This window comes from Ptychodera flava, chromosome 2 (genome assembly GCF_041260155.1).
Source record: "Ptychodera flava strain L36383 chromosome 2, AS_Pfla_20210202, whole genome shotgun sequence".
Lineage (NCBI taxonomy): Eukaryota > Metazoa > Hemichordata > Enteropneusta > Ptychoderidae > Ptychodera > Ptychodera flava.
In genome coordinates this window covers 50784846-50800734 of record NC_091929.1, presented here as the reverse complement: position 1 = coordinate 50800734, position 15889 = coordinate 50784846, and the positions used below count along the sequence as shown (strand labels likewise).

At 37.0% G+C, this 15889-nt stretch overlaps 2 protein-coding genes across 3 annotated transcripts in view; both read left to right on the top strand.

Moving 5' to 3' along the window:
• LOC139148903 (uncharacterized) overlaps positions 1–15889 on the top strand; it is a 185112-nt gene that overhangs the window by 77117 nt on the left and 92106 nt on the right. The window lies entirely within an intron of this gene.
• On the top strand, positions 243–14088 carry LOC139123295 (uncharacterized). 2 transcript variants are annotated; one of them, XM_070689451.1, is made up of 5 exons: positions 243–303; positions 10143–10455; positions 11094–11213; positions 11914–11965; positions 12265–14088. In XM_070689451.1, the coding sequence occupies exons 2-5, from the start codon at positions 10194–10196 to the stop codon at positions 13493–13495; spliced, it is 1665 nt and encodes a 554-aa protein (XP_070545552.1). In that variant the 5' UTR covers positions 243–303; positions 10143–10193; the 3' UTR covers positions 13496–14088. The 2 variants fall into 2 exon arrangements, with proteins under 2 accessions (XP_070545552.1, XP_070545543.1); XM_070689442.1 differs by lacking the exon at positions 243–303 and adding an exon at positions 6009–6152.

The window sequence follows — 15889 nt, the reverse complement described above, 5'->3', positions numbered from 1 at the left end:
ACGTTGATGTAGTTCTGCTTACTTCTGAAGTACTGGTTTCTTTGAAAACGCATGCAAAATTAAAACCAGACTTAGATAGTTTCCGTTTTACGAGACAAATTCAAGTGACTACATGATGACTGGCGACGTGAAGAAACACACTGCACGCCTTGACACGAAGTTTCACAATAAAGGGCGGGAGAAAATGAGTTAAAAGTTTACCCTCCTAATCGTGCTTTATGACCCCTGCTAAAGGTCAAACCCCGAAGCTATTCGGCTGACAAGCTGCCAGCCACTCGACTGTAGGAAGGCGAAACAACACAGGTAAGACCTTATTTTGTACAGATTTCTGAAAATATAGTGAAAATAGCTTCACTATTCTTCGACCACGGAGGGCAGATAAATAACAACATAGAAACTCGATTTTGCAGCGCTGAAGCGATTTGACATATCTGATTTCTGTATGCAAGCGTCGGTGTCACGTATTGTTTCCTTTGAGTGTAATCACTGCCAATCATTATTGTTCATTCGACGTTCAGAAACGACTTGATTTTTCCTCGAGAGATTTCAAAGAACTACGTTAGAACGGATCGTACTAAATTGGCGGCTTCCCCGAATTTGTAACGCTTCCATTTTCGATTTGTGTGAGATCATGTTCCAAACTGAAAGAAGAACTTCAAATGAAAGACTTTCCTGTCGAATAAACAGTCATCCTTTGTCGATTTGTTCGCCCCTAAAATTGAAGACCTATTAACTTTTACTCAAATTTCCTCAAGGAATCTTTGAACCATTCCGTTTTCGAAATCATGAATAAAAATAGGGGGCCTTCATGAAAGAGAAACGAATTTCCTTTTGTTTGCCGACATTTAATGGCCAAATATCTATCTGTGATGGAAAAAGAAAACTGCAGATTTTAACAAAAGTAAGCTGGTGGAAACTCAAGTTACTCCATGACCTTTGAACTCAGGCCCCACGATTAGTACCGAATACTGGTATTTGTCGCAGGAACGCATTCTATTGTAAGTGTTCAGAGCATAGAAGCAGAGTGACCTCGCAAATGTGTCCCATCGCCCGGGCGATATAATTCGCCGACTGTTGAAACCCTTATTGGCTAAAACCGTGACATGCACATGGTGAAATAGAAAGCATTGCTTTTCTTCGACAGGCATCTAAGGTTTAGGTTCGTCAGAAGAAATTATTGACAGCTTCTGTCAGGATAGTAAATTTTCGTTTACAATTATAGTTTTATTAGCCAGGGTAGCTACTTGACCGGGTCAAAAGATTTGTGTCATGTTTTTGTCGTTTTATGGTCTTGTTTGTTTCACGGTCTGTGAGACTTAGCAAAGCTGTCTGCACTCTACTGTGAAGTTTTATAAATCAGAGCTTATACTGCCTGGAATGAGGTCAGCTCCGATTATTATCTCCTCTTCCCTTGAATACATTACCTGTACACAAATATCAACTATATAGCCGTAACCAAGTATGCACGTTATAGGTAAACTTAAATTACATCTTTAATGGATTACATTAAATTTTATTAATTCTAAAACCAAGAAAACAAGGATGTAAACGCTTTTAATCAACTTTGTGTTGCAAAATGATAATTTGTCAAAAGATTGTTATTTCCTCCTATAACACTGCATAAAAACGCTATAATACTTACTGTATTAACATAGATTATTGCCTGTATTTTAGCTGAAGAGTGCATATACAGATGAATACAGTCAAGAATCCATTTTTTGTATTCAGCAAGCCTGTATTCATGTGGATTCATGTGAATTCACGTGTATTATACTATAATACAGGCAACTCATTAATGTGAATTTATCTGAATTATTGGGTTTTCATGCAGTGTAACAGATTTAGCTTTGTGCACAAAATAAAAAAAAAATAATACACTTTTCATAAGAAACACAAGAAAGCACTACAACCTGTAAATTTCGGATTATTTCTTTAAGTAATTTCAATCCTAATAACCATCACTGCCCAATGAATTAATGACGTAGCGAAACTCTGCCCGGCCTTCATGGCCTCTGACACCTGCTGTAAATTTAACATCCGTACACAAGTGACATGGTAGACTGCCCTTCTATAGTTTGTTCCACTATTCACAGTTAAGAAAAGGTGACTAAAATTCATTCATACTGTATGCAGAGTTTGGTAGTCTGAGGTCATTACCACCAAAACTACTTCAAATACTGTGTGGTCTTTTTGGATATTTAAATCCATAAAAGCTTCCTTTCATTTGAGCGTATTAACATATGCATTTTTCTACTTTATCCTCTTTGTTAGAAAACAAGACATAAATAACCCTTCGCGTTGCCCCAACTATTGATATGGATTTAGTTCACTGGTTCACCCTCTGCGCTTCCATAAAAGAGTTATCACGTGATCATAATTACAGGACATTTTCTCACGCGTAGATGATATGAATACTATTTGACTGTGCTTCCAATGGATTTGTAGGTTGCTTCCATTTGATAAATCCTTATGCCTAAGCTTTTGTTGTTCAAGCCGTAGAGACTACCCTCTGTACACCATGCCTCACCTCTGGAAAATTTATAATGTATAGTAAAGTGTCGTTTGCACTGTAGAGCTCCAAAGTATTACATTACGCCTTCCTTAAATTTCTACCAGATTTCTTTGAGAATTTTGAACTCTTTCGATGATGCATGGTGTGATTGCAAGAAATTGAAAACTTTCTTGGAGAATTAATGTCAGAGGGAAAGTGAAAATGGCGTGACCTTTGACGTGATGATCAACCCGTTAAAATTTCATTCTTGCCTGATACCATATACTTGCAGATATTACTTTATGAAGATTTCTTCAATAATATTGAAACGCTTCTTATATCATCGACCAGTTTTAATGGATGATATCGATGATTTTTCTTAATAATTACTAAAGTCATGTTAATAGTCCTGGAGTGATTCAGTAGTATCACAATCACCTTTTTGTGACTTGTAAGTGATCACTTGGACAAGCAAATATTTAATGTCGATAGCCAAACGTTTTTTGCTGCCAGGACACATGTAAAGCTGACATGTTTTTTAAAGAATAATTAACAGTGTCGCCATCTTGTATTGGTGCAGAGTCATGAACCGAAAGCGAAAGAATAAAATCCTTTAAATAAATTAACCTGTGCGGATGTCAACAAGCGAATACCAAGTATGCAGGTTATAGGTAAACTGAAATGATAATTTAAATGGATTGTTTTAAGTTAAATTTATCAATTTTCAAATCTTGATCAACTTTATGTCGCAAAATGATAATTTTCCAAAGTTTGTTGTTTCCTCCTATAACAGATCCAGTTTTGTGCACAAAATAAGAAATAGCGTTTCATACAATGAGAAAGTACTACGACCAGTTCATTTCGGATTATTTGAGTAATTTCAATCCTAAGCACCGAAAGTGTTCGATCATTGAATTGATGACGTAGCGATCGAAAGTCTGGCCTTGCATGGCCTCTGACACCTGCCATAAATTTAACATGTCTCAAGTGACACCGTAGACTACCCTTCTAGTTTGTACCACTATTCAAAGTTAAGAAAAGATGGCTAAATTTCTTTACAATGGTTCAGATTTTGATCGTCTCAGGTCATTACCACCAAAACTACTTGAAATACTGTGTGGTCTTTTTGGATATCTAAATCCACAAAAGCTTCCTTTCATTTAAGCGTATTCACAAATGCATTTTTCTACTTTATCCCCTTTGTTAGAAAACGAGACATAAATAACCCTTCGCGTTACCCCAACTATTGATATGGATTTAGTTCACTGGTTCACCTCTGCGCTGCAATAAAGGAAGTTATCACGTGATCATATATATCACAGGACATTTTCTCACGCGTTAATGGTATGAATACTATTTTACTGTGCTTCCAATGGATTTGTAGGTCACGTTGCTTCCACTTGATAAATCCTTGTGCTAAACGTTTATGTTGAAGCGATAGACACTGACTCGAAAACAATGAGATCGGTTACAGGTTCTTTTTATAAAACGGACACATCTTACTGAAAGGTCACGTCCTTATGCATAGGTATAGGATGGTACATTAAATGGACCACAGTCTCAACCGATAACATTGACTGAGAATTATTTTTTGTTATCAGGTTGTAGGTGTGTTTTCTTGAACTGAAAAAATAAACGAGGTGGAAGGCCTCACTGCAAGATAGCGTTCCAGTCATATTATACTGGAGCTTTAAAATGCAGTCAAGAGATGTGGAGCAAATTTCTATACTACAAAGCAACACGGCGTTAGTAGAAAACATACGGTCTTCAGGTTTCAGCTTTTTTGACGACATACCTACACTAATAGTTTGCTGTGTCGTGATTGGTCAATTGACAGGTCAAGTCGCGCAACATTATCATATGCGTCTCCTCGTTTATGACTTGTTTGTGCCGTTTCTAATTTTAGAATGTCGGCTATGAGTCACCCGGAAATCCTTCATGACATTTTCGTGAAATGTTGTATTCTGAAATAATTCATTGAGTAAGAATTGAGAGATTAGAACTGTTTGAAATGTTTTTATCAGCGTAGCCATGTTGTGTCAATGTCAAACGATTGTTCGGTAGCAGAGTAATGTCGAATAAGACATCAAGTTGAATTAGTTAATTTGTAACTTTATTAATGTACATTACAGAAAATATAACAACATCGTCGTTGTTGTTGAGATGTTGCTAAACAATGCATGCAGACAATTTGGTATTAGCCTAAACACTGTGCTTTTAAGCCTAATAATCATGTGTCATCGGCAAAACACAAATAAGTAAGCAATATAATTTCAGATATACGTATGATTGCAAAGTGTTGACAGAGTTTCAATACAATATGTGTTCACTCAATGACAGATGTATATTTGATGGTCAAGTTCAAGAATAAAGTGAATAAACTTAATTTATCTGATGGAATTTTACCTATATTGCCTTGAATATATACACATGATATCTATTAAAGATCCTTAGAGAGCATGACACACGGCTGTGTTATCTGCCTGGGTTTTCCCCATTACGTATCTAATGTGATGAAACTCCGACTAGTTCTTGGTATTGTTGCAAATACATATTCCTATGTATGTAGATACGGATTCATGGAATCCGTTGACCTTACTTATCAGATCTGAACTAAATATTTAAAAAGGAGGTGGTGTCGTTCCACTTTGCGTGTAGATAAGTTGGTAAACACTTAACACCACTGTCATGGAAATGCTGATAAATATGTAAACGATTAAGTTACTGTGAAATATTTACTACAACAACAAGGCTTCTAGCCTTACTGTTGTTCATAATACGAGAGTATTCGACACCTTTTGTCAACTGTAGTTAACTATTCTTTGATATACATGCAACTTGGGTACGGACAAGTGAAACATATCTGATTGGCTTAACTTATTTTGAACTTCTGCAGAAGTTGGCCAGTGTATTTTGTGTGCAAACAAAACTCGTACTGGTTGGTGGATATCTTGAATGTGATTCATTAACTTATCCACCAGGGCAATAGAGTAATATCAAATGTATAGTAGTAGACCTTCTTTGGCTATCAGGAGTCGAATTTAAGCTATTGTTCTGAAATGAATAAAAATACAAAAAATCATATTCAATAAAGTGGATTGTAGGACAACTACGTAAGTACGGTTTCAGAGAACTAAAATAATGCATACTCACTGAATTAAACTGTTATACTTAAATTATCGTGAAAACACAGAGTTAAAGTAGTCTTGTCTTAGCTCTCCTTTGAGAGAGTATCTCCAATTTATGAATATATATATATATATAGATATATATTTTATATGTATATATATATATATATATATATTATATATATATTTGTATGTGTGTGTGTGTGTGAGAGAGAGAGAGGAGAGAGAGACAGAGAGAGAGAGAGAAGGGGGGGGGAGAAAGAAGTCGGTAAAGGAAGGGGTGGCCTGTGTTTGTTTATTAAAGGTGGGGGGGGGGGCAGTGTCCGCACGCTTTGATGTCCGCAAAAAATAATCTACCCCCAGGCCAAAGAAACTGACCAGACCCTAACAGGAAACACTGCGCAGCCCTTCTGCAATTATACGCCACAATACACGAAGAGTCCGCAAAGGAGACTTTGTGAGTCTTGTCTTTCTTCACACAGACCGAACTGTTCAACTGAAGCGCTGCCAGGTTCTTTTGACGCCGTTAATAGGTTGGTGATGTTATCATTTTGGTCACTGTACACATTTAATGTACGCTCAATTAGCAGCAGGGAATAATATGTAAAGGAACAAAATCATTAACACTGTTGCCGTTGTTGCGGTTTATCTATACGGTTAAATGTTTACTTTATGTAGCTGGCGCCATCTTGACAGTTGTTGGGCTCTATCGTCTTCTATTTTTTATGAACTCATCTCGACCTTGTGGATATAATGAAGGCTTCACCATGTTTTGTATTTAAGTGATAATTTCATGTCTCCCTGTAGAGATTGCACATGCTGTGGCGGCCATTTTGAATTTCTCTGATCGCAAACTTTGCACCATGATAATGGCAACGAGTTTCACATGTAAGCTCATGTACGTACGTATGTACGTACACATGAACGTATGTATGTATGTATGTATGTATGTATGTATGTATGTATGTATGTATGTATGTATGTATGTATGTATTCGATTCATTTGTTTTGTTTAGCGTGTGATGATTGTGGCAACGGTCGTGCCAAAGTACATTTTTGTCTTCCATTATGTTTGCCTACTCCACTTACAATTTTTGTCTGGATAACGACTTGTGTCAAGCGTTTAGGGGTGTAGTCGGCAAAAATAATTTGAGAGCATATAGCTGTATGGGTTTCTGACTGAGCGTTCTGTCGCCTGTGTATGACTGCAATTTTCATTTACTCGAGCTGCTGTGTGATATGCCTTAGGCGTTGGCCTTTTTCTTGCATAGTGTTGTCATTGCATAATGAATGTGTAAAAATTTAACTTTGACCCTCCATCTGAATGAGATGTTGTGTGTCTTTGGGTCACATATCTCCTCGCATGCTGGTTGAAATTTCCATTGAGGTGAGGTAACATGAAAGGCTAAATGTTTACAACCAGCTTGATTTTCGTGACAGTCCACGGTCTTACACCAGGGAAAGGTGTTACAAGATTAGATTAAGTATTCGCATTGCATTTTATTTGTAAACTCACTGAAAAGGTACAGTCATTGTATAAACTTAGTCAAATTGTAAATTTAGCTTTGGTGAGATATTTAATAAGATATGCCTAACAGTTTTAAAATTTATTGTCTCGTATAAGTATAATGGAATATCAATCACTTAAAGAACTGCTGAAACAGGAAGTGATAGCCCAGTGGTGGAGAATCTACTTGTCTTTGCCACCAAAATTGACTATTGTTCATTATTCAAAACATAGTTGGTGTCTCCACTTGACCTGCAACACTTGTAATACATTCCAATTACGCTTTAAAAAACCCCCCAAAAACCGATGTTACATAAAAAACTAAGTGTAGCAAATACCAGAAGATATGCGTTCTCTGTATTTAAAAAGCATGAACACAAAGTTCAAAATAGTTTTTTGACCTTATCCTATATGGATTATAAAGCCTTAATTTTCGCGTCGATGTGTTACATATAACCCACACCGTTGTCGGTTATTCCCGAAAACGCTTTCATGGAAAGAAAAAGCAAGCCTGAAATTTTACTGAAAAAGGTTAACACTTATTTTGGAATTTTGCATTTCAAAATTGAACAAAGAACAATAGTGTTGTGTGAACACCAAGTAAACGAAACTAAAAAAATAGACTCCAAATATTCGCAAGCGAGGAAGGGAACGTTTGTTCGGAGATCCGAATGTTCTTAGATAGCGTTTACACGTCATGCAACCTCGGAAGTTTCGGTTAAGAAAACTCCAATTTTTCTTATCTGCATACTATTACGCAGACTCTGTAATCATGTGTTCCAGTAATCTTTCCCATGCGCCTCAACCATCAAAGCAGTAACCGTCGAAATCCCAACCTCCTCACACCCTCAACCCACCTCCGTAACAAACGATTAAATATCTGAAAGTTGTCTGCGCGCGGCATCCATAGGAGCCTCCAAGGCCTGAGGTAATTTTACCTTCAATATGTTCTTCCTAAGGAAAATCGGAGATCCCGTAACATCTGAAGCTCTGTAGTCATTTTTGCGAAATTGCAGGTACGTTACCTTTATCAACCTTTAAATTCGAAATTCCGCTGGGTTTTTTTGCGTGTTTCAATGACAAAAGACATCTTTTAAGATCTATTTATGACGTTGGTAGCTGAGTTATCTCTAAATTGCGTCCATAAGCGCCATGGACTGGCAAAGCGTGCGTAGCTATGGTATTTCAATGAGATTTTTTGTTGTATGTTTCATCTGCGTAGCACGTATCGAAACTGTAATTATATTATCCACAAAAATAACTGCAACATAACCATAACCATAATGTTTGGTCTGATTGCTGTTACGACCACGTAAATAAATATGCCTGGACGAATACAATAAGCACCTGCATTTGTAAATCTGTTATTGAAGTTCGCACATAGACCTTACATATGACGATTTGTATCAACTTTACACAAGTGATAAAATATGATACCCTCTGACAAGAATCCTTTTTTTGTTTTTCATAGTTGTTTTATCGCGCTTGTAGCCTTGTGTCTAATCGTAAGATAAATACCAATAGTTAGATTTTAACATTCGCAGCAAAACAATTTAATGGGGGTTCCCCGTTCTTCTGTTGGTTAAACGTGAGTTCTACGAAACACTTAGTTCACCGTTTCAGAGTTATTCACTTTTACTTTCCGATGGTGCCACAGTTTCACTCTTTCAAGAATCCAGTGTCGGGAAGCATGTAGGCGGAAGTGACGTAGAGACCTATGCGAAGCCAGTTGATGTCAGCAGACGCCCACCCTTACGCACTCGGAAGAGATGGCTCGCTGTCAAGCTACTGAAATGCAACAATAGATCAGCAGGGCGATCGAAAAAAATGTATTTTCTTTAAGATTCCCCATCCATCCAGCCATGCAGCCTGTCAAGGACCCATTTTACGAAACAATACGACCGCGTTCATGTTTATGGTGTCCCTGTGAGGGTAAAGCGTACCCTTTAACACGATCTTATTAAGATATTGTCACCTCTAATAATTTTTCCTCCGGTAATTCTAACGTCGCGTTTATCAAGATAAATTCCGATTGTACTGATTTGATGTAACAAGTGTTAGTTGTCATCTTCGTCATAACATTCCTTACGTTTTATTCCTTATTTGTAGATGTTAAATTTCTTTTGTACACCAATAAATCAATCGAAGCATGATGTCTTCAAAAGTAACGGCGATTTTCGTAACTTCTAACGGATCAATTTTAGTTTGAAAGTAGTTACAAAGACTCGTGCTTACCGGTAGAAAATCAAATGGAGTTGAACAACAGATAGCCGCATACCTGTGAAATATTATTTCTTTGGGCTTTACGAGTCTCTAGCTTTTTACTGTAACAGTGAATGGTGTGTGATATGGAGTCATTCAGAAAACTAGGCTAACAGTTAATCGTCATGTGTACGTTTGCCGAAGCTACTTTCATTGTGACAAATCGGACTATTGGCTGATGACGATTATGGAGAGAAAAGTTTAAAATTATTGCGTAATCGTTCAATTTGTTGTGATCCTTTGAATGCACAGTTGCACGAGGCAATACAGTTACGTTTCAACCTTATGTCATTGCGATTTCATTCTGTCGGATTCTTTTTTAAATTCTTGTATGGCTTCGTATATGTTGTACGCAATGAACTTTGACCGAGTAACAAACGGTCCTTCGCTAGGTCGTTACGTCACTTCCACCTTCTTATAGAGCCCCTAATCCATACCCCACCGTGTGAAAATTAAATAAAACACACGTATTTCGCCCCAGCTTTTAACCGTATTTTATAGGTTTTCTACTTATTTACACTTTGTAAGGAAAGCATGCAGTTCGTCAGAATACTCATAGTCATAAGTAGCGGGCCACCGAATAAACAAGTTTCAACTCATGATTTTTTGAAAATTTCTTTTACATAATGTAAGTAATCGGGGATGATACATACAAAATATTGATGAAATTCACCTTCCCTAAGTTTACCGTTCAAAACATTTGCTGATATGTTTATTTCTTCCTTACAAGAAACGACTATCTTTCTTATTGCAGATCGTACGATATCCCTAACAGGTGAATACTTGATCCCAGACATCGGCGATCATGAGCAACCGGGAAGAAATCGCAGACATATTTTTGGAACTGGAGGGAGCTAAATTCAAACGAGCTAAAGCCGCCTTGAAAGATCATAATGTCCCTGGTGGAATGGTTGAACGGGTCAATGATGCAGACGACATGGCTGACCTAATACTGGGTCACTTTCCACACGTGGAGCGGAAGAAGATAATTATTAGTATTCTGAGGAAGATCAAATGCGAAAATGTGATCGAGAACTTCTCGGACGTTTTGTCTGTTCCACCCAAACGTAAGTTGAATCATCTGATTCCAAACGTTTTGTGGCGTTTTCTAATATTTTAGGCGTTTTATCTAGAGTACGCGGTAAACATGACGTTCACATAGCGCAAATCATCGTTACAATATTTGAATGAGGAATATAGCTTACTCAAAGTTTGTAATGCTGGTGATGATGGTAGAAGTGTCTTGCATTATTGCATTTTTCCTCTTGTGGTTACTAATTTGTCTCATTAAATATTTGATTAAACTTATTTTATAATATTATACAGGTTTAATATCTTCGATATCCTTGATACAACTGGTCGAATTAAATCTCGATTTATGTGCCTCAGAATAAAATGTTAAGCCAATTACCATTTATGGCTCACCAGCCTATGTCTCTGAAAGTCCAACCATTCTTCCTTATTTAATTCGTTTGTTATTATCATAAAATTCAACAACTGCCACACGTGAAATAATGCACGACATCGTAAACATATGTAGCCTAGGTTGAGCTGTACATTCACTTCAAAACACAGATCTAAACTACCATTATCGTCGCAAAATAACTTGAGCGATAGAAAAAATAAATACATAATGAAAACCATTTGCATTGTAATCTATTGTATTTTGTAATCTAACGTAATTTATTTTAATGTTCACCAATAGAAAATGTAGCAGTCACATCATCGACTAAAGAAACCAGTTCGTCTAGTTCATACGATTCAGAGCGAGAATCAACCAAAGTACGGTCTAAACAACCGATTGCAGGACATGAGCACGCTTCAGGTAAGTCAACAGAAATCAGACACCCTGTAATGATCATACAAATTTGAAAACCTTTGATTACATGTTTAAAATTTAGTTTTACAAAATCAAACATGTTTCAACCAGTTTTGACAAAATGAATTGAAATACAAAATGTTAGTGGAAAGTATGACAATTGTTCTTTGGATCATGCTTTGCGTTTATCAGGTTTTTCCCTTGTTTATTCAGATTTACATGTGATATGACTTCAGATTTTGTGTACAATTCATTGTGTGGGGTCTCTGTGACAATCTACAAGGTTTTGTCTGACTGATTTAAAATTTAAATCTCATCACTGAACGTCAAGAAATTTTAATGCTATGATATGGTTTTTGTGTGGCTCACATTGTTTATAATTTGCAGTGCCATGGAAATAGCATGTGAATATAAATATATAGTTTGTTTTCAGAAGGAAAATATGAATCAAAATGCTGTTATTTTCAAAACTTGTATTTATAGAAAAAATATACAAATTAATTTATAACAGATGATGAACAAATTAATATCTCTAGTTTGCATACCTTGAAATACAGTAGTCCAACTACCTAAAGTACTTCAGTATGTTGCCTAGATTGTATTGGTATTTAGCGGAAACAGGGAGGGATTGTATTCACTCTTTTCTATCCCATTAAAGATTTTATATTTTAACAATTATAATACGTGTTTTACTGTCCCCTTTTAGGTACAGCAGGCGAAGGTAGCAAGGTTCATAAAAAGGGCTGCACTGCATCCAGGTAAGTGTGGGAGGTAGATACAGCTGAATACAATTCATTTTGAAAGATTTCTTGAAAAGTTAATTCTTAGAAAGATAGCTAGAGGAATGATTTTTGTTTGTGCAACTAAACACATAATGGGTAAGGCATGACATTGATGACATACATGTATCTGAAATTATATATTAGGCACGTGTCATTCAATGAGCATAGTTTGCAGAAAGGATAATACGAACACAGTCCCATCACAAAAAGATATTAATTCATAACATGCAAAGAGAATCAAGTTTGAAATTTTGCTGGCTATTTTCCTCTTGCAGCAAGATAAATAAAGGCATCCTCATTGTGGGCAGCGAGTGGGGGACACAGAAAGGTGGCCTATCAACCGTCAACAGACACATTGGTGAGCTCGCCAGAGAAATTACAGAAAAGGTTTATGCAACTGCCCTTGAAGCCACCCGTGAAGACATAGATGATGCCAATTCAAAGAAGATAACATTAATGCTACCATCATCGGAAGGTGCTCCGGGAAAGCCTGATATGTCCTGGCTAGAGTATTACTCTGCTGTCCACTTTCCAAAAATAAAAGACAAAGACATTGACGTTATCATTGGTCACCTTCCAATCACGTCCACGGCCGCCCTTAATATCAGGGACAAACTGTTCGGGTCAAAAAAGGTCATTCTTTTCAACCACGTCATACCAGAAGATAATGAAGTTCACAAATCTTCATGGTCCCCAGAGAAGGTACAAGAAAAGGAAAATGCACTCTGCAAGGAAGCTTCCAAGGCATTTGTCGTATTCTCTGTTGGTCCCCGGATGTACAGCCATTTTGAAAACAAATACCGGAAGTATCCTTCACTCAGACATGAGCTCTTCCTTCCCATGCCAGATGAGAAGTTCTTTCAAATCACAATGAAGAAGCCATCGGCTGATTGTAAAGTCCAGATACTCACCTTTGGCAGAGTGAATGGAGTGGCCAATTTGAAGGGGTATGATCTTGTCGCACGTGCCCTGAGCAAAGTAGCTGCAGATTATAAGAAGTTCAGACCTAACGAAGATGCTCCAGTATGGACCATCAGAGGTATCCCAGAGGGAGAGGGAGAAAAGTCAAGGGAATACATAGCAAAACATGTGACCTCTGGAGATCTGCAGTATAATCTCTATCCTTACGGATCCCAGGATCAGATTCGAGATGATCTACAACAGAGCCATATCTGTTTAATGCCCTCACGCAGTGAGCCCTTCGGTATGGTCGGCCTTGAAGCCATTGCAGCAGGTATACCAGTCCTCCTGACCAAACATTCAGGCTTGGCGAAGTTTCTCATAAAGTACATCGACAGAGATAGGGCTAATGCAGTCATCCTCGATGTCGGGGTCAATGATCGACAGCGCGAGGAAGATATTGAAAAGTGGTCTGTTCGCATACAACAAGTCCTGAATGATTACGAAGGGGCTTTTAAGAGAGCACAGGAGATGAAACAATTACTCTTGAATTGTGAAGAAATCAAGAAGACAAAAAAGAGGTTTCAGGAAGTGTGTTCTGAGTAAACTGTTAAGTTAACATTTGAAGAAATTACAATTTTATTTCTTAATAAAGGGGCAACCATTCATGAACATGCATCCAATGGATGCCAGAATCTTTCTCAGAAGTAAGAGTCCGTGATTACTATTTTCAAAATAAACATCATTATTGCACTTTCGTTTTTATTGGTTCGACCTCACCATTTTATATAGATGGATTTATACAATTCTCTATCGGTTTCGAATTCAAAACCTATCGTACGATAAACATACGTACAACCCAGTAAGACGTCAATCATCAAAATACAACCTTATGAGCATCGAGTCTTTTGCATTCCCTGTTGGCACTCTATGGGTATTTTAGTAAGAAAAGCTGCTCTTTGGTTTAATACCAGGTATATCTTATTAGTATGCTGGGCTTCTTCAGCTTACATAATATTCGATTTTTCAATCGGATGAGGGTAATATGATCATAGTTACCTCAGGCATATGAGCACAACTGTAGACATTTATATGCATGTGTTGATATTTCTGTCTACATGTCAGAGTAATCGTGTTTTTATCAGAGTGACCTTCCGTTTTCCAAGTATATCAATCCTTAAATCACTTTATAAATATGAAAGTATTGTCAATTTATTTTATTAATAGTTAGCATAAATACCATTGTACAGTTTAAGTAGCTTACACATCGTACGAAGATATGCACAGTAAAGGGATTTCAATAACAATGATAAATTATTGTATTGTCCAACCATACACTTAAACATCACTCTATCGCAAATAAAAAATATCATTCAAATATTTGCTGTTGTATTTCTGGAGTGTGTTTGAGTTGTAATGCTCCCCTTGTAAAGTCTCTTACTTAGACCTACAATTCTCTTGTGCCTTGTTGGAATTTGATGAAAGGAGAGATTTTCGTGTCATTCAGTGTTTCATTTCATTTCGAAAACGTTTAGTTGCTTCTAATTACGTTGAGAACTCGCAGTAACTTGAAGGGCATTTCTGTTTAGTTAATATTGTGTCATTGCAGAAAGATAAAAAAATATTTTAATTTCCCTTGACAAAATTGCAAATTCTCCTGACAGGCCTCTTCGTGCCACATGGTTATGACCTCATCATTTTATACTATGGTATAAACAAATATCTACATAGCAGAGATGAGCTAGATCAACTTTGTATGTGTGCGACATTTTAGTTCCCCACACCCTTGTTCTCTGGCTTGCTGCCAATCTTGATCAGTAGCGCTAGGCATGAATTAGTTCTGAGACATTATACTATTGCTAAACTGAATGAACTCTGTGTGGTTATATATGGTGCTAGGGACAGCTGTAAAGAAAAAATCCTGCAATACGGAACAGGAAATATAAAAAAAATGTAGTCAGGGATACAGTGTACTTAAACATAGGGAAGGAGTTGTTAAGGGACAATGGTCAAAGTTCTGAAGAAGTAGCACTGCTCAGTCTATCTATCTATCTATCTATCTATCTATCTATCTATCTATCTATCTATCTATCTATCTATCTATCTATCTATCTATCTTGCTAGTTAGCTAGCTAGCTATAGCAAACTTATATAGAGATTTTAAGTGTCTCTTGAAAATGCTCCGAAGCATTTTGTTTGAGGATGGGTTGTTTTTGCAAAGTTTTATTTCTTTTCTACTTTGCTTAAAGGTGGCAAAGGTGGTCGCGAGTTCGCTCTGTGTTGGGGTTGCTAATTCAGAAATTGGCATTGCAAGAAATGTCGAAATAGTCAATTTATAATATTACTTTGTGAGTTCAGAACTCGTAAGCTTTTAGTGCTAAACTGTGTGTTTATGTGATGGTTTTAATAATCGACATACGTTAGATATTCTTGCCAAAGATAAATGGTTTCCGTCAGCCTATGGCCAACAGTGTGTTCAATGCATATACTAACATATATTTGCAGTGCTCTGTCTTCTTTGCTATGAGGAGGATCGGTGTTACATATTTAGGTCTCTCTTGTTGTTTAGTGCTAAACTGTGTGTTTATGTGATGGTTTTAATAATCGACATACGTTAGATATTCTTGCCAAAGATAAATGGTTTCCGTCAGCTATGGCCCAACAGTGTGTTCAATGCATATACTAACATATATTTGCAGTGCTCTGTCTTCTTTGCTATGAGGAGGATCGGTGTTACATATTTAGGTCTCTCTTGTTGCCCTGCTTTCGGTTTTGCGCACATGACGCACTAATTCACAGCAAAATATAGGAAATAATGCCTCCTGCATTTCCGTTAATGGCGGCAGTAACTGCGCATGAGCAGTTCATTGTGTCTGATATCTCAACAAATAAGTATAAAACGGCATCGCCCTCATTTTTGACATACGCAGCGAAAATTTCCCGGCAGAAAAACGTCTACTAAGGGAATTTAGTAGACTCAAGGTGCCGTTGCTTCGAAAT